A 23573-nucleotide genomic window follows, 5' to 3' on the forward strand; every position below is an offset into this window, starting at 1 on the left:
TCTCTCTCTCTCTCTCTCTCTCTCTCTCTCTCTCTCTCTCTCTCTCTCAAAAATTAAACAACTTAAAAAAAAATAGTTCTGGTGTTTTTAGCTGACATAACAAACTGAAATTTCAGTGGCCTAACACAATAAAAGTTCTTAATAATTGTAACACTCTGGTGCATTTGTTCCCAGTTGGTGGCTCCTCCCAGTTGTGGTTCCATCAACCTTTAGGAAGTCAGCAGTTCCTGCATATAGATGGAGAAAGAAAAAGAAACAGAAAAGAATTTCCACTGGTTTCTTAATCATCTCATCACAGAGGCAACATACATCACTCTCTCTCTCATGTACTATTAGAACTAACCACCTGGTTATGCCTGGGTGCAAGAGAGTTTGGGAAATGTAACCTCTGGTTGGGCAGCTGCTGCCCCATGTTATCTTCATGTTATGAAGGGGAGCACAGTTTTGCTGGAAAGATGATATTTCTGCTATCATGAAAGATTAAAAATATTTAGGCTATCACCCATGTCCAGCCAGCCAAGACATTGGCTAGAACACCAAGACAGGGGGAGGGGTTTCTTTAAAAAGTAGAAACTGACAGCTTAATGCCCACTGGATTTTGGTGAGTTCCTGCTAAAAGACTAGACCGTGGATGGAGGGAAAATGGCTAGAGGGACAGCAGCTGCACTTCCACTGGCATATGACAAGACCTTGTAAATCAAAGTCTATTCTACTCAGTGACAGGAGCCAGGAGACTGGGCTCGGACTGTTTTAAAAGGATCTAGTCAAGATACATTCTGCTAGGGTGAGAAGAACCCAGGAGAAAAAGTCTACATGGGGTAATGCTAGAAAGGGGAAAAGAGAAGGACCCAGAATGTCAACTGGAAAAGGTCAATCCATATCAATTAGGTAAATAGCCTTTGTTCTTTTACCTCACCTCCCATCTGCATCCTGTAACCTGAAGGAGCCATATTAGTGTGGTGATTGCAGGAAAAGTTAGAGCAAGGAAGTTGAAAACAGCAGGTTATGTCTACCTTCCTCCTCACAAGCAGTCTGAAAAATTACTACATGTCCCTGGGATAGGGAGGGGGTGCCAGGAGGAAATATCGGTAAAAGCATTCATTCAATAGGAAATGAAAGTATTGATTGATTTTGTACCTTTTTAAACATCTGACAATGAGACTGATCCAGCATTGGGAACTATCCTGAGTTAACAACAGGTTGGAAGAGGGAGATCCTGCCAGGTTTGGAGGTCAGTAGTGGAAGAGTCCATCCAGTTTATCTGTTACCATGATAATAAATGCCTTAGCTAAATTTAGTGACAATTGTACCCACAAAAAGTGTCCAGAGTTTCACTGAGGGACGCATGAGGACTGGGGAAATGTACCCAGGTAGAGCAATTAACAAATGTACAAGCCTTTGGAACAAAATGAGCTTGCTGGGAAGGGAGATAGTAAGAAGGAGCCCAGGCATCCCAGGAGCAGAAAAGATTGTTGTGAGGCTGGAGCTTGGACAGAAATGGCAAGGGGTGACTTTCATTCAGAGGTGCCGGCAGGGCCACATCTTGCAGGACCTCAGAGGGCAAGAGAAGAGATTTTATTCCATGTGCAATTAGAAGCCACTAGAGGGTGGAAAGAAGGGGAATGACCTGATCTAATTTCTGTTTTTAAATCTCTCAAAATTTTTCTGCTATTTTAAGAAAATAATAAACTTATCAGTTATATTTAGATGATGAAAACATTTTATATCTGTTTTAAGATGAATAGAGCTATTCAAACTTCCTCTGCTAAAGTTTATAATTTGCAAAATTCAATATATCTGTTTGTACATATTTTGAATTGTATTCCAGTCTTATCTGAGTATTTGAATTTTTTCAGTGTTGTAAATTTCAGCATCTTAGGACTGCCTTCATGCTTTAAAATCTTTACTTATATTCCACAGGATTATTCATAATTTATTACTTTTGCAAAAAAATTATGAGAAATGGAAGCAGTTTCTTAAATCAGTCATTATGTTAGCTAAAGCATTCCTTAAGTACAATCCAGAGAAAAATACTGGACACCTTACAAAGGAATGCTGTCTATTGTTGCACCTAAAAGAGGCCACGTGAAGACAAAAGACAGTTTTGAAGTCATTGCATATAGTCACTATTTCACTTGAATTTGTAAAAAAAAAAAAAAAAATCCAAACTGATATATATTTAATTATAAAAAGCCTTATAAAACCACTCATTAAAGGGCACCTGAGTGCCTCAGTTGGTTAAGCATCCGACTCTTGATCTCATTTCAGGTCATGATCTCACAGTTGGGTTCGTGAGTTTGAGCCCCACATCAGGCTCTGCCCTGATGGCAAGGAGCCGGCTTGGGACTCTGTCTCTCCTTGTCTCTGCCTCTCTCCCACTTTTGTGTGCTCTCTCTCCCTCAAAATAAATAAATAAACTTTAAAAAAAAAAAAAGCTAATCAAAGTGGAAGAATATGACATTGGCAAGACATGTACCAACCAAATATTTCACACTTTTTATATAGAGAAAGCATGCACAGAAATTCAACTGACTTTATACTTCCTATTGAATGAGAGTTATTTGTCATAAAATGGAATGGGGGTGGCAGAATGGCTTAGATAATAAGACTATTAACCATTTTTGCAGATGAATTCTTTATACCTTCTCTTTTGTATGCTGAAAATAGTTATGCATTTTTGGATTATATAGATAACACAAAGAAGGTATTTCAAGAATAAACTTACAAATTTTCATCATCTCATCAAATGATGAATGACAAAAATCTCTTTAACTTATTGAATGCATGAAATATTTAATAAAATATCTAACTTTTATGGCCTTAAGAAATATAGTTAGAAAATTAATCTTTTCCAAATTAATTTTGACAGTATCTTGGCAGGTGTATATTTAAAAGGGATTATTCATACAATACTGATTTTAAAGGTGTAATTTGGGGATTTTTATCTATTTAAACTTAAAATATTCAAACTATAATGAAAGCTAGAAATTATTTTTTTATAATGTTGTAGTTAAATTTGACATATATTTTACCAGACTAGAAATACAGCACTCTTTTTTTTTTTGAGGTTTATTTATTGGGGTACCTGGATGGCTCAGTCCGTTAAGCGTCCGACTTCAGCTCAGGTCATGATCTCATGGTTCGTGAGTTCGAGCCCCACATGGAGCTTTTCACTCTCAGCAAGAGCCCACTTCAGATCTTCTGTCTCCCTCTCTCTCTGCCCCTCCCTCCCCTCTCAAAAATAAAAACATTAAAAGATTTTTAAAAAATAAAATGTTAAAAAAATGTTATTTTTTTATTTTGAGAGAGAGAGCACAAGTAGAGGAAAGGCAGAGAGAGGGAGGAGAGAGAGAATCCCAAGCAGGCTCTGCACTGTCAACTGTCAGTTGCAGGGCTCAAATCTACAAACCATGACATCATGACCTGAGCCAAAGTTGGATGTTTAAGCGACTGAGCCACCCGGGCGCCCTAGAAATACAGCACTGTTAATTGGAAACTTAAAGCTTTTTACCATAATGAAACATTTATTTCTATTGAGTCTATTGCTGGTTTTGAGACGACCCCAGAGAATTCAATTATAGGCTTTCTCTAGAGATTGTAGTGCTTCTTAGTGCCAGTAGCTCAAAGCAATTAATGATTCCTTTCTGTAAGGCTGCTCAATTGTGAGGGGGTGTCCAGACCTACTGTGTAAGAGGGAAGTGATCGAGTAGTGATATTTGCCATGTTACAGCGAATACTCGGTGCCCAGGAAGAGACAAGCCACCTGCACTCAGGGAATCAGGAAAGACTGTTTATTGTGCACTGGTGCTCACCTAGCAGAATCACCTCCAAAGCCTGAACCCCAAACCTTGGTATCGGCCAGCCTCCTTTTATGGCTGGGATGGTAGGAGGTTGAGAGACAAAAGAAAAGGGGGGGGGCACTTATCAGTGGTGCTACTCGGGTAGTTGGTGGAGGCAGGAGGCAAGCAAGATTACAGAAGCCAAAAGCATGCACGGGGAGTATCCGGCCTTAGACATCTGGCTGGTACCTCTTATCTTGCTTTTACCAGCTTTTCTTCTCTTTCCTCCCTCTTAATTCTCACGCTACTGTGGCAGACTTAGAGAAAAATAAGTTTGTGGGCGTCAGGGAACCCTTTGCTGCCATGGGAAGAGGGGCAAAGACCCTTCTGGCTTCTTCCTGCTGCACAGGGATGTTGAAGGGAGCAGTGAGGCAGCTAGGGTTCTTTGTAATTCAAAGGTGAGTAACAACAGCTAGAATGGTCCAACTGGAGCATCATTTGGAGTTTTATAGCTTCTAGGCAAGAGGGAACAAGCCTGGTTAGCATATTAAGAACATAAGGACCAAACAGGAGGGCTGTGAAAAGCATTAGGAGAGGACCAGCTAAGGGGAAGAGCCAGGATGCCCGATTCCATATGTTGCTCCAAGAGTTCCATGAATCTGCAAGTTCCTGTCTTCATTTGTTGACTTGCTCCCTTAACTGCTGGGCCATATCTCAGACTATCCCTGATTGGTTGACATAGAAACAACATTCTTCATTTAGGAAGAGACACACTCCTCTTCTTTCAGCAGTAAGCAGGTCCAGCCTTCTTCTGTTTTGTAAGACTACCATTGCTGGGGAGTCTACTTGGTCTTGTAAAACCATCAGAGATTTGGTAACCTGTTCTATGTCATCTGTTAGGTCCTTGGATAATTCATGATAATAAGTGGTTGAGGAGATTATTCCTCCTATTCCAGTGCCCACCTCTGCCATTATTCCTAAGGCAATTAGCAGCCGTATGACTTGAATGGTTCTTCTGGACTGAGTATATGCTGCGAACAGTACTATAAGAGACTGGTTGTTGGGTACAATATTTATCTGAGGAGTGATGAAGGCTGGGGTGTAGATTCCCATCTAATTGGCTGGTAGACACAAGTAGGCATCCGACCCACATACAAAGAGAAGCCCTGGGAGGGGTCGACACCAGGGTTGGGTTATAGGAAGATGACTGAATTTCTGACAGTCAAGAGTCTGGTTGCATTTGCCAATGGTCAGATTGCCAACTGGCTCTTTTCCAATTTTGTTTGTCAGGCATCTGGGAGCTGTTTGGGACAGTTCGACTCCCATTAGTACAGGCCTCACCATGTGGGGGTGTGGGTCTTTAGTTAACAGGGTAACATTTACAGTTGCCTGTGTTGTCGGAGTAGCTGTGTAACGGGGGGTTCCTGTGGACAAGCAGAGCCAACAGGCTTGGCCAGGCTGGGATTGGTATCATTGAGGAGGCGATGTGTAGTGTTCAACATTTGATCTAGATGGGGATCTAAGACAAGTTGGTCTGATTTATGTTCAGTCGGAGGTTGAAGGGTTAGGTCAGAAGTGACCCAGCAGTCATGGGGAACATCAGGGCAGGTTGGATCAGGCAGTCCCCAATAGTGTGTGTGTTTTTTTTTAATTTTTCCCATCCAATAAGTTTTCCATTTCTGGTACGGGGGGGTGACCCCCCTGGTATCATAATATCTATTTGGCATGCGGGGGTACACAGTGGCACAGGGGCATGGTGGTAGTGTCATTTTATCTCTGCAGACCGGAGGAGCAGGAATTGACACAGGGGGGAGGGGTTGGAACAAGAGTCGGGAAGGGCACATGGGGAGAAATGGCCTCTTTAGGAGGCCGAGTGGAGTAGCAGGCAGTGCAACCCCGAAGTTTGTCCCTCATGAAGACAGTAGATGGGGTTCAACGGTTAGAAGCATAGAGTGACTCTTTGTGCCTTTAGGGGACAAGGGCAAATGATAACTCATGCATTTGCATGGTGGGAATGAGAAGACTCCTCTTGAACAAGTTAGGAACAGAAGTATGTGTAGCAGGGACAGGAGATAGGGCGATCCCATCTTGGGGTAGGAGACGGTTATAAAGGCAGAGAACAACATGCAGAGGAAGACATCAATCATAACTCAGATAATATACATCTAAAGAGTATAAGGCATCCTGACACTAGTAAGTAGAGGAAGGCTAACAAGAGTTTGTGACTGAGGCGCCAGTCTGCGGGAGTAACTTGGGTCAGCCCTACAGCAAAGAGTATGGCAACAAGTATGCAAAGAGAAATAGGTAGGGGATGACGATGAAATCTGAGAGAAAATGATTTGTTATAGTTTTTTTTAAGTTGCTTGGTGATTTCCTCAAGCTTCTGGTTACAGAGAGTTCTCAGGTGTTGGCTGCAGGCTGCTTTTCGGTTGCTATCTTCTTAAGGGTGATCTGTAGAGCATTGTTCTGGTTAGCAGTTGCTTTCCATTTCAAGTGGTTGTCAGGTGACAGGTGGTGAAGCCTTTACTTGAGAATGGTGGATCCAGGCAATAAGTCCTGCAACCTGGAGAGCTGTGGGCATAGTTAGCACAACTAAATAAGGTCCCTTCCAGGTAGGTTTAAGTGGTTCCTTTTTCTAGTCTTTTATCCAAACCTGTTCCCCAGGTTTGTGGGGGTATACACTTATTCCTAGGGAAATAAGTATCCTGTCTCTCACCCATCTAATGTATCTCAAGTACAGTTTTCCCTAGTCCTTGGAGTTGTTTTTGTGTTTCTAAATTCCCTAGCTCTGTCAGGTCCCCCTTGAATTTGACTAGTGGAGGGAGTCTTCCATATAGGATCTCAAATGGGGAGAATCCTATTTTTGCCTGCGGTGTACAGCATATTCAGAGAAGAGCTAGGGGTAGTATATTTGTCCAGGGCAAGTTAGTTTCCTGACATAGTTTTGCCATGGCTGATTTAAGGGTCCGGTTTCATACATTCCACTTTCCCTGAACTCTGTGGTCCTACCACAGTCTGGTAGGCTGTGTGTACGTTCCATTGGATACCTAGGATTTTGGCTACTTGTTACACCACCTTGGCCACAAAAGCTGGGCTGTTGTCTGAGTCTATGGTTAATTGCATTCCATGTCTGGGAATGAGATCCCTTAGCAAGGCCTTGGTTATTTCTCTTGCCTTTTCGGTGCGTGTGGGATAGGCTTCAACTCAGCCCAAAAATGTGCAGATGATTACTAAAAGATATTTGTATCCTTACTGAGTCTCATTTCGGTAAAATCTACCTCTAAACCTTTGAAGCATGCCGAAGCATGCATGACCACAGTGTTGGATTCCCATGGGCCCAGTGGGGCCTTGTTTGGCATTATTTTGAGCACAGAGGAGGCAGTGTTGAGAGAGGCACAGAGGGATGGGAGTTGAGCAATTACAGAGTAATGGCTAATAAGGTTTCAAGGGCAGTTTTTCCTAGGTGGGTGAGCTCATGCTGTTGGAGAACCCCCTGGTGGGCTAGCTGCTCCCGTACATAGACTCTTTGGTCTGGAAGTACCCACCATCCGTCTTCTGTCTGGCCTCCTTTTTCTGCTGTGCTGTGCCTGTTTTGTTTCTTGGATTGTGTACTTTGGGGAAGTTGGCAGTTCCAGGGCCAGCATGATTTTTGAGGGTGTTGTCTGTTTCCCGCTGCTTGTTTAGCTGTGATGTCAGCTCATCGGTTACCTTCTGACACTGAGTCCTTTCCTCCTTGGTGTCCCTTGCAGTGGATGACTGCTAGCTCCCTCGGATCCCAGACTGCCCTTAATAGTTTTAGGATTTCTTCCCGATTTTTTATTTCTCTTCCTCATGCGCTCACAAGTCCTCTCTCCTTGTATAGAGCCCCTTGTACATGTAGAGTGGCAAAGGCATAGCTCAAGTCAGTGTATATGTTGGCCTGTTTGTCTTTACTGAGTTCCAGTGCTCTTATTAGGGCCCACAGTTCTGCTTTTTGGGCTGACCATTGTGGTCCTATGGAAGGGCCTTTGCTTCTATGACCTCAAAATCAGAGACTATTGCAAAACCACTATATCTTTTGCCTTCATTCATGAAGCTGTTACCATTGGTATACAGGATGAAGTCAGAATTTTGTAAGGGCCTGTCTGATAGGTCTGGTCAGCTAGAAGAGACTTCATCAAGTACTTCTAGACAATCATGCTCTGAGGGCCCTGCCACTGCAGGCAAGAAAGCGGCAGGGCTTAGAGTTTTTATGGCTTCCAATCTTATTCATGGGTTCTCACGTAGCAGTCCCTCATATTGTATCATCCGAGCATGCGTTACCCAGTGTTGCCCTCTGGCATCCATCAAGGCAATGACAGAATGGGGAACCTTAAGGTTTAGGTTTTGCCCCAACGTGTTTGTCTGCTTTCTTGGTAAAAGTGTGGTGGCTGCCAGGGTCCTCAGACAGGGTGGCCATCCTGCCACAACTGAGTTAATCTGCTTTGAAAGGTATGCCACTGGTCTTTGCCAAGGCCCACATTCCTGGGTGAGAACCCCCAGAGCCACCCCATTCTTCTCATGTATGAACAGGTTGAAATCTCATGATATATCTGGGAGTCCCAAGAGCAGTGCCTCCATGAGTTTTGTTTTTATACTTTTGAATGCCTTTTCTTGATTAGGGCCCCAGAAAAGGGGTGCTCTCTCTTCCCCCTTTAGTGCTTTGTATAGAGGTCTGGCCAACTCTGAGAACCCTGGGATCCATATTGGACAGAATCCTGCTGCTCCCAGTAACTCTTGGATCTGCCAGCAGGTAGTGGGAACCGGAATGGCACAGACTGCCTGTTTCCTTTTGGCTCCCAGCATCTGTTTGCCTTGGGTAATTTTGAAGCCCAAATATTGAACTTCCTCTTGGCAGATCTGTGCCTTTTTCTTTGACACCTGGTATCCCGCCTCTGCTAATAGCCTGAGTAGGGCTCTGGTTCCCTCCCAGCACTGGGTCTGCTTGGGACTGGCTAGCAAGAGATTGTCCATATACTGGAAGAGGGCACATGCTAGGTTCCATCTTGGAAACCTGGCTAAATCAGATGCTAGTGCCCCACTGAATAAGGTTGGTGAATTTTTGAATCCTTGTGGCAGTCTAGTCCAAGTGAATTGTTCCTTTGCCCATGTGGTAGGATTTTCCCACTCAAAAGCAAATAGGGGTTGGCTGTTAGGCTCTAGCTGGAGACAGAAGAAGGTGTCCTTTAAATCTAGGCATGTGAACCATTCTGCTTCAGAGGGTATGAGTTTTAGTAGAGTGTATGGGTTAGGCAATGCTAAATGCAACATGAAGGCTGCTTCATTAATGGCTCTCAGGTCTTGTACACGGCAGTAATCATTTGTCCCAGGCTTTTTCACAGGCAGCAGGGGAATATTCCATGGGGACTGACATCGTTTTAGAAGTCCCCATTTGAGTAGCCTGTCCAAGTGTGTCTGGATCCCCAGGCATGCCTCCTGTGGGATCACATATTGGTGTATTTTGACAGGTTCAGCCCCAGGCTTTAGGTCAATTAATATTGGAGGGGATGGTTTTTTGCCAGACCAGGGGGGTTTCCTTCTGCCCAAACTGAAGGGAATTCAGCTTCTAGCTCGGGGGCCACAATTGGCTCCCCAGGAGGGTAAGTATATAATTTCCATTTTTCTTCCCATTAAATCGTCAGGGACAAAATCATGGGTTGGGCCTTTTCTTTTAGGCGCAATTGTGTCTGTCTGTTTGAGGAGAAGGTTATCTGCACCCAACTTGGCTAAGAGGTCTCTACCTAACAGTGAGACCAGGCAGTCAGGTAGGTACAGGAATTCATGCACTACTTGGTGACGCCCCAGCTGGCATTGTCGGCGACCACAACATGACCTTTGGGTTTACACCTCTGTGCTCCTACGATGGTGACTTCTCGACCCAACAGAGGTGCCACCTTGCATGTCACCACAGAGTGTTCGGCCCCAGTGTCCACCATGAAGTCTATTGTTTGGCCCTCACCTTCATTTTGACCGTGGGCTCATAGGGACCTAGTTGGATAGAACCTGGTCTTTCCTTATCAGAGTCCACTCCTGCCAGTCCATTCAGGTCAGCCTCAGGTGGTCCTGGCTGGTAGTGGCTGGGTAGAGCAGAAGTGTTTGGTCTCCCTTTTTGGCATTTGGGGCGATCATTTTTCCAGTGTCCAAATTCTTTTCAGTTGGCACATTGATCCTATCCCAGTGGCGCCCTTCTTCTTTGTTCTTGCATCCCTCGTGGTTTCCGTGGGGGCCCTTCCGGAGGGGGTGGTCACCTCAAGGCGGCGGCCAGGAGAGCTGCCTTTTGTTTCATTCTTCGGTCTGCCTCCTTTCTGGCAGCTTGATCCTAGTTTACAAAAACCTTGTTGGCGATTTCCAATAATTTTATGGCATTTTTTCCATCAAATCCTTCCAATTTTTGGAGCTTCTGTCTAATGTCACTTTGGGCCTGTCCCACAAAGGCAGCATTGACCATGCACTGATTTTCAGGGGCTTCTGGGTCAAATGGAGTGTAAACTCTGAAGGCTTCACATAATCTTTCATAGAAATCAGCCAGATTCTCTTCTGGCTTTTGTAGGACCTCAGATACCTTTGCCATGTTGGTGGGCTTTTTGGCCCCTGGTTTTATTCCCTGGAGGAAGGTGTGTCAGTATTTTTCTAGTCTGGCCCTTCCCATTTCTGTGTTGGGGTCCCAGTGGGGCTCTTCTTCGGGCATAGCCTCCCATACCCAAGCCTCAATATCTAGATTCCCATCTGGTACCTGAATCTGGAGCCATTTTCTGGCTTTGGGGACAATTTGTCAGTGCTTTTCCATGTTGAAAAGGGTAAGAAGAAGCTGTTTGCAGCTGACCCAAGCAGGGCAGTGAGTCTGGATTATGGATTCTAGGAGATCTGTCATCATCTGTGGCTTCTCAGAGTAGGGCGGCGTGTGGTGTTTCCAACTGAGGAAGTCAGTAGTAGAGAACGGTTGGTAGTAGAAAAACAATCCCCCCTATTGTAGAGTCCCATTGGGGCCTATTCTCTGGTGGCCCCTAGTCTCCCACAATGCCATCTGCATTGCCATTGGGGGCTTTGGACCTTGAGCCACGGACCTAAGTCATCTTCCTACCAGTTGAGGTGTCCCCGGTTGGGGTGGTCTGACTGCTGGCAGAGCCGAGACCGATAGGGGTGGATTATCAGGCAGGGGAGGTTCCCCTCCCTTGATTGATGGGGCGCTGGGGGCATATGGTGGTGGAAATGGAGGGACTTCTGAATTTTCCTGGAGGATGGAGGGCAGAATTTTCTGCTATGAGGTCTTCTTCTTGGCCTGTGCCACTAACACCCTACATTGTCCCTTACTATTAACATCAACCCAGACCCAAGTAGGCTTGACTTGGGCTATTTCCAGCCACTGATCCATATATAGGAATTGATCTGGGTGGCCAAGGTCTCCACTAACTACTTTATAAACAGCTCAGATTGTGGGGACATCTCAGGTGCCTGCAGGGGGCCAACCTACACCAGACATGGGCCATTCTAATTCACAGAGAGTGTGTAACTTCCTGGGGGTCAATTTGACCCCATAGTCACCTGAAAATCCCTTTTTAAAATTCTTAATCATACATTCCAAAACAGTTGGTTTTGAGGAATTTTCCCCCATCCTGGTATTCTAGATAAATCCTTCCCAATGTACGGTGTTGCAGGACAAACACAAGGGAAGATGTCACTTCGTCCGCCTGGCCACTCCCCTCACAGGGCTTTAGATGCCTCTTAGCACTGGCAGGTCAGTATAAACCCCTGACTCGGATGAGGCCTCTGTGAACCTGATTCTGCCTTGAACTGTATGAGGTCATCGCGGAATTGCAGGGTAGGACCCACTCAGGCTGCGTAGCTGAGACCGTGGAGCACGGGCACTCACGCACACATTCACACAGATTGCAGACTTCCACCCAGGACTTCCCTCTGCTATGCAGAGACTGTGTCACCTGGAAGGTGATCAAGCTCCCCTTCTGCCTCTAGGGCGGGCCTGAACTTGGTCCTGGGTCCCCGGGGACACTTACCAGGTCTGATGTCCCATCCTGGCAGAATTTTCTGATTCCCCCTGGAGTCCATCCGAGTGCAGTGGGGGCGGACTATGGCCAGCCCAGCAAGGGTCAGAGTCCAGTGAAGTCACCAGCAGTGTGCCTTCTTTTCTGTCACAGGGGCCCTCGAAGAGTGGCCTGTCTGCTGGCCACCGACAACGGTGGCTCAAGGGGCTAGTGCAGCTGTTGGCTTCCCGGCCAATGCTCCAAAATGTTACAGCAAGTACACCATGCCCAGGAAGAGACAAGCCACACGCACTTGGGGAATCAGGAAAGACTGTTCATTGTGCACCGGTGCCGGCCCAGTGGAGTCACCTCCAAAGACTGAGTCCTGAACCTTGGCATTGGCTGGCCTCCTTTTATGGCTGGGATGGGAGGGGTCCAAGAGAAAAAAGAAAAAGGGGAGGGGGCATTTATCAGTGGTGCTACTTGGGTAGTTGGTGGAGGCAGGAGGCAAACAAGGTTACAGAAGCCAAGAGCATGCAAGGGGAGTATCCGGCCTTGGACATCTGGCTGGTACCTCTTATCTTGATTTTACCAGCTTTTCTTCTCAGCCATGGACGTATCAAAGAGGAACTGTTACACAAATGCCCCAGAGCTGCATCCTCATTTTCATCTCTTGAGATTTGGCCAAGTGCAGAAGGTCCTAACACATTTGTAACACTAGGGCATGCTTCTGTTACATGGCTTGTAGTTCACAGAGATCACACTAGATTGAAAGTGGTTTTGTTTTACTTTGAGCTCAAAGTTTATATGTGATAAGACATGAAACAATTTGGTATTCCAGTACTTCATTCCTCTTTAGACCAGAGTTTTCATTGTATAGATCTCAAAACATGAGTGGGTCAAAATGAGCATTATTATTATTATTATTATTATTATTTCTTTTTTTTAAGAAATAGAATAGAGTAGGGGGCACCTGGGTAGCTCAGTCATTAAGTGCCTGACTTCAGCTCAGGTCATGATCTCGCGGTCTGTGGGTTTGAGCCCCGCATTAGGCTCTGTGCTGACAGCTCAGAGCCTGAAGCCTGTTTGAGATTCTTTGTCTCCTTCTCTCTCTGCCCCTCCCCTGCTCATGCTCTCTTTTTCCTTAAAAATTAAACATTAAATTTTTTTTTAATTAAAAAATTTTAAAAATTACAAAATAAAGAAATAGAATAAAAGAAAATAGAAAGTATCAGAAAATGTCATGTGTGGGAAGAGTAAGGAATGTTTTGTGAATCTTTTTTTTCAGTGGTACGTGTATGTGGGCCGTTATTTAATTAATTCCTTGAGGTTGTGGTGAAAACATTTTGAAAATCACTTTTTACTTTTATGAAGAAGAAGCTATGGCATTATTATAGACTGACACCAATCATCTCTAAGAAATATCTGAGTAATAGACCAGGACAAATGTCTAGTCCAACGTTGTCTCATTTTAGTTTTCTGTCTAAAGACCTGGGCAAAGTTTCTAGGCCAATATATGGTTGTTGGTATTTGTTATCCTGGTCATATGGTTTAGTTGTTGATCTGTTTGACCCTTAGAAACTTCCTAGAAGGCTAAATTCTATAACAGTCTCATGAAATTATAAACTTTGTGACATAATGTCATTATTGGGTTTTTTGCATTTGATATTTTTACTTTTCCTTCTTTATGATTATGAACATTGATTATTTTAATATAGCAATTTAAATGCCCATATATTTTAGGAATCCATGATTCTAATATCTTCTGAAACTATTGGCAGTGGCCATTTTCCATTGCATTTATAATTAAATCTGATTTGTAATAAATGATATCCCATGGGGCGCCTGTGTGGCTCAGTCACTTAAGCGTCTGAGTTGGGCTCAGGTCATGATCTCGCAGTTAGTGGGTTTGAGCCCCACATCGGGCTCTGTGCTGACAGCTTGGAGCCTGCAGCCTGCTTTGGATTCTGTGTCTCCCTCTCTCTCTGCTCCTCCCCTGCTCATGCTCTGTCTCTCTCTATCTCTCAAAAATGAATAAATGTTAAAAAAAAAAAAAATTTAAATGATATCCCAATTCAGTTGTAAATTTGTATATATTCTTGTTTTTCATCTTTCCTTACCAGATGTTGTTCACCATACTAAATGCTATTTCTATTCACCCCAAATGTTACATTTATCCACTCATTTATTTATATATTGGTAATCTAGCAAATGTTCGTTCCTCGGATGAAGCTGTAATGTCTATCTTAAAGATATGTTTTGTGAATAACTCTCTCCCCATCACCACCTGTACCTACCAGCTTAACATCAAGGTTGTTTTTGTCACTCCTTTAATTTGATAAGTTTCAAAATACCTCCAAGTCCTAAAGTACATCCATTACCACGCTTTGAATTATGAATGAAATGTCCAACATTCTCTATTTCATTAGGGTAAGGCATTTTAGACAATTTAAACAGTCTTTGCTTAAGATTGAGATATGTCCTGCCTGCTAATCACCTTTAACACTTTCGTTTCAATTAATGGTCTTTAATGTCATGGAGATCACGGCTGTAATGGGATGAAATATAAGTCATTAGCCAGAAAAGTCCAGCATGGGAATCAAGAACTTGGAACAGTAAAGAGTGCCTTCCAGGGCTGAGTAGATGTAGGTAGCTAGGGGGCAGGACAGGAAAAACCAAAATAGAAGGAAGGAATCTAAACAAGAAGATAGTTTGTATTATCAGCATAATTTGTCTTCTTAGTTCAGATTTTCCCTAGTACTCAATGCTGATGTTACAGATTGTATCCTCTGAATCAATAGGACTTTTTGGAAATACATATTTTCTGGGCACCTGGGTGGCTAAGTCGCTTGAGCGTCTGACTTTGGCTCCGGTCACGATCCCTCAGTTCATGAGTTCGAGCCCCATGTTGGGCTCTGTGCTGACAGTTCACAGCCTGGAGCCTGCTTTGGATTCTGTGTCTCCGTCTCTCTCTGCCCCTCCCCTGCCCTCTCAAAAATAAACTTTAAAAATTTTTCAGAAAAACAAATACATTTCTTCTCTCTTTCTAAAAAGAGGTGGGGGAGCGCCTGGGTGGCTCAGTTAGTTAAGTGTCCAACTTTTGATTTCGGCTCAGGCCATGATCTCAGTCGTGAGATCCAGCTCTGTGTGGGGCTCCATGCTGAGCCTGGAGGCTGCTTATGATTCGGTCTCTCTCTCAAAGAAAAAAAGAAAGAAAGAAAGAAAGGAAAAGAAAAGAAAAGAGAAAAGAAAAGCAAAGCAAAGAGAAAAGAGAAAAGAAAAGAAAAGAAAAGATGTATTTTCAGGCCCCATGCCAGAGCTACTGAATCAGAATCTCTGGGGTAGGGGACCAGTTATCTATGTTTTAGCAACCTCTGCAGAGGATTCTTATGCATGCTAAAGTTTGAGTACCACAGCTAGGGGAAACATTGACAAATGGACCTCATGGTAATAATGGTATTGAAGAAAACTATATTTTAGAAGTAATTTTACACTTTCCTGAGCATTTAGCTAGATGGATGTCTTGGAGTATTTGTTGTTGTAAAAAATAATAATGTTACCATTTGCCAAAACTAGTCAAGGAAAACATATAAGAGATTAAAGGTGAGTGAGATATATTCAATAGTAGATCAAGCAGAAAAATGAAACAAATGGCCTTTTGTTGTGTGAAAGTTTTCTTTACATTTGCTTTTGTAGAATACTAATTCAGTGCTGACACTAAGAGCTGATTATACATTTGTTCTGTAATTCTAGGAGAGCATTTGCATTGAAATACCTCTCTCTAATCCAAAAAAGAGAATTATTCACTTAGATGTGCAGTTATCAAATGCTGCTCTTAATGGAATCAAGAAACTTCAGCTGTATCCACTAGAATGTACTAAGTATGTGGCACGGTATTCTCCAGCAACTCTGGGCTGTAGAAATGAAAGGTATGGTGGGAGTGTAGCATTATATTTTATTGTCGATCCTCTGAAATTAAGCCTTCAAAATTATTTTAAGTGACTTGTTCAAGTCTCCTCATATAAAAGATGACAGAGCTGAGATGCCAGCCCGGTTTTATTGATTTTTTATTTAGTTAGTTTTTTTTCTGGTTCTACTTGTAGACAGTCACAGGTTCTGTCTCTGTTTCCCCCAAAGGTGAGCACACGCAGACTATAAGGGAAGCTCTCCAGAGTTGCATGTCACTTGGTAGCCTTCGCATGAAAATATACATGCGTTCTATTCAACAAACTAAGTTGGCTTTAATCACAGAAAGCAGGACTTCGCTTGTTATAGCTCTTGCAAGATATTTGAATTCATTAAACATTTTTCATTCATTCAACAGGCATTTATTAAACAGATATTAATGATGACACTGTTTTTCTGAATAATAAAGTGATTTTCTCACCAAAAATGAAAAATTTTTAATATATCTACAACAAGAGTAGAATTTGTCACGAACAGTTGTCAAATATTGTACTTGAAACCACCTATTTAGGATTTTTGTCTGCCAGGTTTGACACAAACTAAAGTCACTGACAAGATTTTGTGTGTTTTTCTCCACCAGCATTGTTTTTCAACCTAATATGGCTCTGGAGTTTTGGTATTTACTGAGATTAACTACTGAATTACCGAAACCAACCACAATACCAGAAGTACAATGTGACCTTGGCAAGTAAGTTCCATTTAATAGATAAAATTATTTCATGTAAAGAAAAAAATTTTCTCAAAGAATATTGTTATAATCCACTTGATCTTTTTTGATAAGACATAAATATATTTTCAGTCATTGATTTTCTTTTCCAGGGAAGGTTTGATATTGAAACTACCCCATGGAAAACTTATGCGAAAGAAAAACAAATCAGGGCTTAGTATAGAGAGGCCTTTATTCAAAATGATTATTGCAAGGGAAAGAAAGGAACTATTGAAATAGTTGGAGAATGCTGATCTCAGAAATCTGCAAGCATCCCACAATCAAACAGTAAAAGGTAAAGGTGGGACAAGAAGCGTTAAGCAGAGTCTTTGGAGGGAAAACTGGACATAGAAAGGAAAATGACTGGTGGGGACAGATAGGAAAAGGAGCAATGCTGTGGTAAGCCAATTCCCAGGAGAAGCAGAGAAAGGAGGCATGTTGCACTTTTTTTGTGCTTGCTCAGGCTTGGGAACAAGCAGAGCTCAGGGGCCTTTGGGAAAGATAGAAGGCCGACTGAAGTTTGGTCAAAGCAAAGCAGAGGGTAAGTAGTGGGCAGTGGAGAATACTTGGTCACTTGGCTAATAGTGCGTGCCCTTGAGATATGACCATTTATATTTACATAGTTGAGTTCCTATTACGTGTCTGGCACCAGTTTCGATGCTGGTACATAGGGGTAACCAAGTCACTATTCCTACCTTTAAAGAGCATGCACACTAGTGGGCAAATCAGTACCTGTTTGTTAATTTCTCTCCCTTAGTACACCAGAAGAATGTTGATTTCTCCCAGTGCCAGATCTGTTAGCCAAATAAATCTGTAGCAAGTGATTTGTTGAGGAAGTGATCTCAGTGAGAAAAATCAGTAAGAGAATATGGGAAGCAGGATAAGAAAAGGGAGGAAGTAAGCAAGCTCATGATTGCAGGTACAGTCCCAGACTTTATCTGATCCTGCAGACAGCTCTGGAGCATAAATGACATCTCAGAGTTTGTCCTGATGCCAAGATGCTGAGCTTTTGAACTCCCCAAACTAGTCACTATAGGCTTCCTTGGGAAGAGGTATAAACTCCCAGGCACTTCTACTATCTGTACACTTGAGGAGACAGCAGGGCCCAAGGGAATCATCTGAAGGTCTCAGATGGAAGACGAACAGCGACATGTAGAGGTTGGAGTCTGGGGCTAGAGAACTGGTGAAGATCTTCTAGGGGAACTGGGTAGGGCAGCAGCAGTGTCTACTTCAAGTTATTAACAAATGTCTTTCTAGTTGTATATTTTTTCTCGTTTTAAAAATATATTAATGTATGAAAACTATATGTGTATATAACAAATCGAATACACTTATGTGAAAATGTTTAGCTCGGCCAGTTTTACAATCATGTGGTTTTTTTTCATTCCACTAAAAGGTGCTCACCTTTTCTCTTTCTTTTTAAGTTCTTGTTACTTTTGTACATGGTTTTCTAAAGCATATTTCTTTTGATCCAAGTTGTACTGTGTATAATTGAAAATTACATATTATTAAAACATGTTTGATAATAACTATTTTGTGAGCCAGCCTTATTATGGATCCTTATCCTCTTTGGAAGTTTGTCTGGCCATTAATTGTACTCAGTGTCTTTAAAATGTTTTAATGTTATAAATTGGTGTGGCTCTATTTTCATACATTTTTCTAGGTGGTTGGGGTTCCTTTCAATATGGAAACACATGATTTTCAGTTTCTGGAAGTCTCAAATTATGCTCTCTATTTTGTCTCTTCCTAAAACAGCCATGTTTTAGTTTTAGAACTTGGGGGCTATTTTAATTTTCTTATATTTTGGCCTTTTTTACCAACATTTGTGCTTTTGTATTAAGTTAGATTTATTTGAATTTATCTTCCAATCTTTCTGTTGAATTTTCAGGTCAGCTGTCAACATCCAAGACCATTTTTGTTGTTGTTGTTTGGATGTTTGATTTATGTGGTTTTTTTTTATTATAATGTTCTGTTCCTATTTCTTGTTGGTAATATTTTTTGTGATATACTTGAGATATGAATGGTCATTTTAAGAGGTCATGGTCTTTTTCTTTAATTATAAATTTTGTACTCCTTTTTTCCTATTCAAAACTTTCTCTGATGCTTGTTTCACTCATATTTGAATGATATTCAGGACTTATTGACCCATTCATGTTGTTCTATCTACGATTCTTCATTTATTTTCGTTCCTGCAAAAAAAAAATCCTTCTTATTGTTAATAGACTTTTGTGTTTTTTTCCCCCGGTTTGGTATATTATGAAACGTGTTGTATGTAACATTGTATATGCTTTTGTTGCATATTTATGCCCATTTTTTTGGGGGTACAAACATAGGAATGCAATATCACTCTAATGTAGTGGATAATGACAGAGTTCAGAATTGGTTGTATTTATTTACACTCCCACCGGCCGTACGTGAATTGTAATTGCTTCACATTCTCAAGTACGTGGGTATGGTAAGACTAATTTTGACCATTCTGATGTGTATAAAGTGGTTCATCAATATACCTTTCATTTACATTTCCTTCATGACTAATGAGGTTGAGTATCTGCCATGTATTTATTGACCATTTTGTTATAGGCTTTTTTGAAGTGCCCGTTCATGTCCCTTCACCATTTTTCTGTTAGTTTGTATTTTCCTTTATATCTTTATAAGTCTTTATATATATTAGATACAAACCTTTGTGGGTTTATATATGTTGCAAATATTCCTTCTTATCTTGTGAGTTTCCCTTTCAGTCCCTTAATAGAGTCTTTTAACAAAATTAAATTCTTAATTTTAATGTCGTTTCTCTACCTTTTTGTTTTCTCCTGTTCTTCCATACTCCAACGTCATTAAGAACTTCACTGTTCTTTCTAGAAAAATATATTGTCTCGACCGCTTATATTTATATGTACAGTCTACCTGGAATTGATATCTGTATGTGATGTGAGAGGAATATCAGTTAGGAGGTCATTACACTAATTCAGGACCAAGGTGATAGCGGCTTGGGCCAGAGTATTACCAGTGAATGTGGAGAGAAGTGTTCAGTTATGGGTTATTTTTTAAATTGGAGCTAATGACTACTACTATTTGAGGCATAAGGAAAACAGCAGGGCATGGATGACACTAAAGGTTTTGACCTGACCAACTGGAACTAAGGATGTGACATTAACTGAGATAGAGGAGACTATAAGAAGAGCTGGTGTGAGGGTAGGAATCAGGAGCTCAGTTTGGGACCTGTAAATTTGAGATTTCTGTTAAACATCTGAATGATGAGCATGAAGTTTGCTAAAAAGCCTCCAGTGCAGTGGAAATATTCATATTGGAGGTACATTATGTAGTTCCTAGGTTTGTATCAAGTGTAAGCAAAGATGAGTGGAGTTAGTATGACTCTGCACTTCTATTTTGAAAATTTTTTTAATCTTTATTTATTTTGAGGGGGGGGAGGGGCAGAGAGAGAGGGAGACAGAAAATCTGAAACAGGCTCCACGCTGTCAGCACAGAGCCCAACGTGGGTGAACCATGAAATCATGACCTGAAATTGGGACCTGAGCTGAAGGCTGTCCAAAACCAAGAGTCTGAGGCTTAACCCACTGGTCCACCCAGGCGCCCCAGGACTCTGCACTTGTAAGTCAGAGAAAGCTTTAATTTATTGTTTGCCTTACAGATGATTATTAATGAATTTCAGAATGACAGGTAGTGATCACTTACTAATTAATTTGCAGAATTAAATTAATGAAATTAATTGAATTTAGTCACCTCAGGAACCTTTACATATTGGAGGAATTTTTTGTTTTATTATTTTATAGAAAGTTCATTCTTCTTCATGGTTCACAATAGTTTCTCATCCCCAGCATCTGACACTGTCTTTTTTTTTTTTAAGTGTCTTTTTATTTTAAAAGAGGTTAAGACTCATAAGAAGTCAAAAAAATAATGCAGAGTTCACATGTACACTTCATTCTGGAAATGGTTTTTAAGGTGCTACCACTTGGTTCACATTAAAATTACCTTCTCGTTGGGGCACCTGGTGACTGTCACTTAAGCATCTGACTTGGTTTTGGCTCATGTCATGATCTCAAAGTTCATGAGCTTGAGTCCTGCATCAGGCTCTCTGCTGACAGCATGGAGCCTGCTTGAGATTCTCTGTCTTCCTCTGTCTCTGCCCCTTCCCCGCTCACACTCTCACTCAAAAATAAATAAATCAACATTTAAGAAAATTACCTTCTTGTTTTTCATTGATTTGACAGGTAATATTATTTTAGTTTTCCCTTGTTTTTGTGTATTAAGTTTGAGACCATCTTGATAACAAAATATTTTATTATGAGGAATATGGAACCCAAGGAAAAAGTATAACACCGTTTTAACTCAAGAAATTTAATTCTGTCCCTAAATAATATGTGCATCAACAATCCTCAGTATATTGGGGTGCCTGGGTGACTCAGTCGGTTAAGTGTCCGACTTCAGTTCAAGTCATGATCTCACAGTTCCTGAGTTCGAGCCTCGCGTTGGGCTCTGTGCTGACAGCTCAGAGCCTGGAACCTGCTTCGGGGATTCTGTGTCTCCCCCTCTCTGCCCCTCTCCTGCTCACACTCTGTCTCTCTCTCTCAAAAATAAATAAGCACTAAAAAAAAAAAAAAAAAATCCTCAGTATACACATTTATAATTATAAACTTCATTTCTCATTATTGGGGAAACTAGCAATTAAAAAAAGGTTTATTAGATTCAGTTCCTTTGAAAACATTTTTCTGGATGAACAATGAAGCAAGTACCTCTTTAGTTTACATATTTGCCCCTTGGTCCACTGGCAATCACAGGCTACATACACCTCTCTTACTTTTTGCACCTTTGCCCATTTCAGATGTCATCAAGTTATATTAATCTTTGCAGTGAAATTGATTTTAATTCCCACAAGACTATTTTTCACTGTTTTAGATTCCATGTATAAATGAGATCACACTGCATTCGTCTTTCTCTGTCTGACTTATTTCACTTTGCATAATGTCCTCTAGGATCATCCATGTTGTCACAAATGTCAGGATTTCCTTCTTTTTTACGTTTGGATAATATTCCATTGTATATATCACATTTTATTTATCTGTTCCTCTGTGGAAGAACATTTAGGTTATTTCCATATCTTGGCTATTGTGAATAATGCTGCAATTAACATGGAAATGCAGATATCTTTTTAAGATACTGATTTAATTTATTTTGGAAATATAGTCCAAAGTGGTATTTTTGGATCACATAGTAGTTTTATTTTTTAATTTTTTGAGAACCCCCCCCCCATTGTTTGCCATAGTGGCTGTACCAGTTTACATTCCCATCATCAGTGGACCACTAATCCATTTTCTCTACATCCTTGCCTATACATACTATTTTTTTTTTAATAACAGCCATCCTAACAGGTTTGAGGTGGTATCCCAGTGTGGTTTGATTTGCATTTTTGCAAGATGACAATTTTCATGCTATACATCAAAAGGTATTAAAAATGATAGTGGGATGACAATTATGAACGCTCTTGATTATTCTTTGCTTTTAGCATAAATATCAGCTACATTTCTGGGGGGAGGGCATTTACTCATCATTAGTCTGGATCTTTTCAATGTAATGGACAGAACTTTGTGAATTTTTTACTCTTTGTTATTATGTCTAGACTATGTTAACTTTTTTTGGCTGAATTTAACAGTTATAAAATAATGAGTAAATATTGCTCCTAAAACTGGAATATATTCCAGTACCCAGGGTGGAATAATATTTGGTCTCAAAAATAGAAAATCAGGGACTAATTTAGCAAAATGTCATTAGTTCATATATGATTATTCTTATTTTGAAACTCACACAAGTTATTATGTTAGTTTTCTAGGCCTGTCATAACAAGTACCACCCACTGGGTAGATTAAAACAACATAAATGTATTGTCTCACAGTTCTGGAGGCTAGAAATTTGAATTCAGGGTTTTCAGCAGGACCATGTTCCCCCTGAAACCAATAAGAGAGAATCCTTCTTTCATCTGTGGCTTCTGGCGCTTGCCAGAAATCTTTGGTATTCCTTGATGTAGGGGCGCATCACTGTAATCTCCACCTCCATTGCTATATGGCCATTTTCTCATGTGTCTTCACATTATCTTCTTATATGGACACCAGTCATAGTAGATTAAGGGCCACCCTACTCCAGTATGATCACATCTTACCTAATTATACCTGCAGTGACCCTATTTCCAGATCAGGTCACATTCTGAGTTATTGGGAGTGAGAACTTAAATATATCTTTTTTGGGTATGCAGTTCAACCCATTAATAGTCATCAAGTTTATAAAATTATCATTGAACAAGTTTACTGGCTTTGTGTTTCCTCCCAGGTGCATGGCTCAGATGATTTCTTTAGTTAATCCCACACACGAAACCTTAGAATTGCAAGCAACAAACAGTAATCCTGAAAATTTTGTCTTGGATGTTCACAGATCGGTGGTAAGTATATTTGGAAAGCCAAGTTACCTACCACTACTAGAGCATTTTCCAATACTGAGTTTGGGACACCATGGAATATTGGCATTTGATTTATTCATAAGGTTTTAAATGCTTAAAATTTAAAAATAGAATTTGTATACATATATATCCCCCCTAATTTTAATTTATCCAAAAAAAAAACAATATCGTGTCCATCTAAAATTTTAAAATTCTCTATGCTAGAGTCATACTCATGATCACTGAACTCTAAATAAACTGATTGTGCTTTATTTTTGACCATTTTAGGATTCAGATTTGGAAATAATTTCCTAGTAGTATGATTTTGACTCAGCAGTCCTGTGTTTCCAGGGTCCCAGGAGGCAGCCTTCCAGCCCTTCTTGAGTTCCTGCCCACCTCCCCTCCCCCACTAGTAAACAGTGTGAACAGCACTTACCCTCTCTCCTTTCTCTATCCCATTTTCTCATTCCTTGATCCCTAGCAGCGACTAGAACCAGTCAATGGGCCCCAGTCACTTTTCTCCTCCCACAAGTAACAAAACAAAATCTAAAGGTTTAGCAGCAATATCTTTGTTTACAAACATATGATACCAAATATGTACAGTGAATACCAAAACCGTGTTTTCAGGCAAACTTCAAAATGATAATTGTGATAGATTATTTTCTTCAGAGGATCTCACA

At 41.2% G+C, this 23573-nt stretch overlaps 1 protein-coding gene across 1 annotated transcript in view; it reads left to right on the top strand.

Annotated features, from left to right (window-relative positions):
• Nucleotides 1-23573, top strand: part of CFAP47 (cilia and flagella associated protein 47) — a 562540-nt gene that overhangs the window by 419613 nt on the left and 119354 nt on the right. The window contains exons 46-48 of the mRNA XM_040468820.1: nt 15530-15705; nt 16323-16430; nt 22788-22896. Of these exons, the coding sequence (XP_040324754.1) occupies nt 15530-15705; nt 16323-16430; nt 22788-22896 (393 nt within the window). The remainder of the gene's footprint in view (nt 1-15529; nt 15706-16322; nt 16431-22787; nt 22897-23573) is intronic.

This window comes from Herpailurus yagouaroundi, unplaced genomic scaffold (assembly GCF_014898765.1).
Source record: "Herpailurus yagouaroundi ecotype Mexico unplaced genomic scaffold, PumYag 67793, whole genome shotgun sequence".
NCBI lineage: Eukaryota > Metazoa > Chordata > Mammalia > Carnivora > Felidae > Herpailurus > Herpailurus yagouaroundi.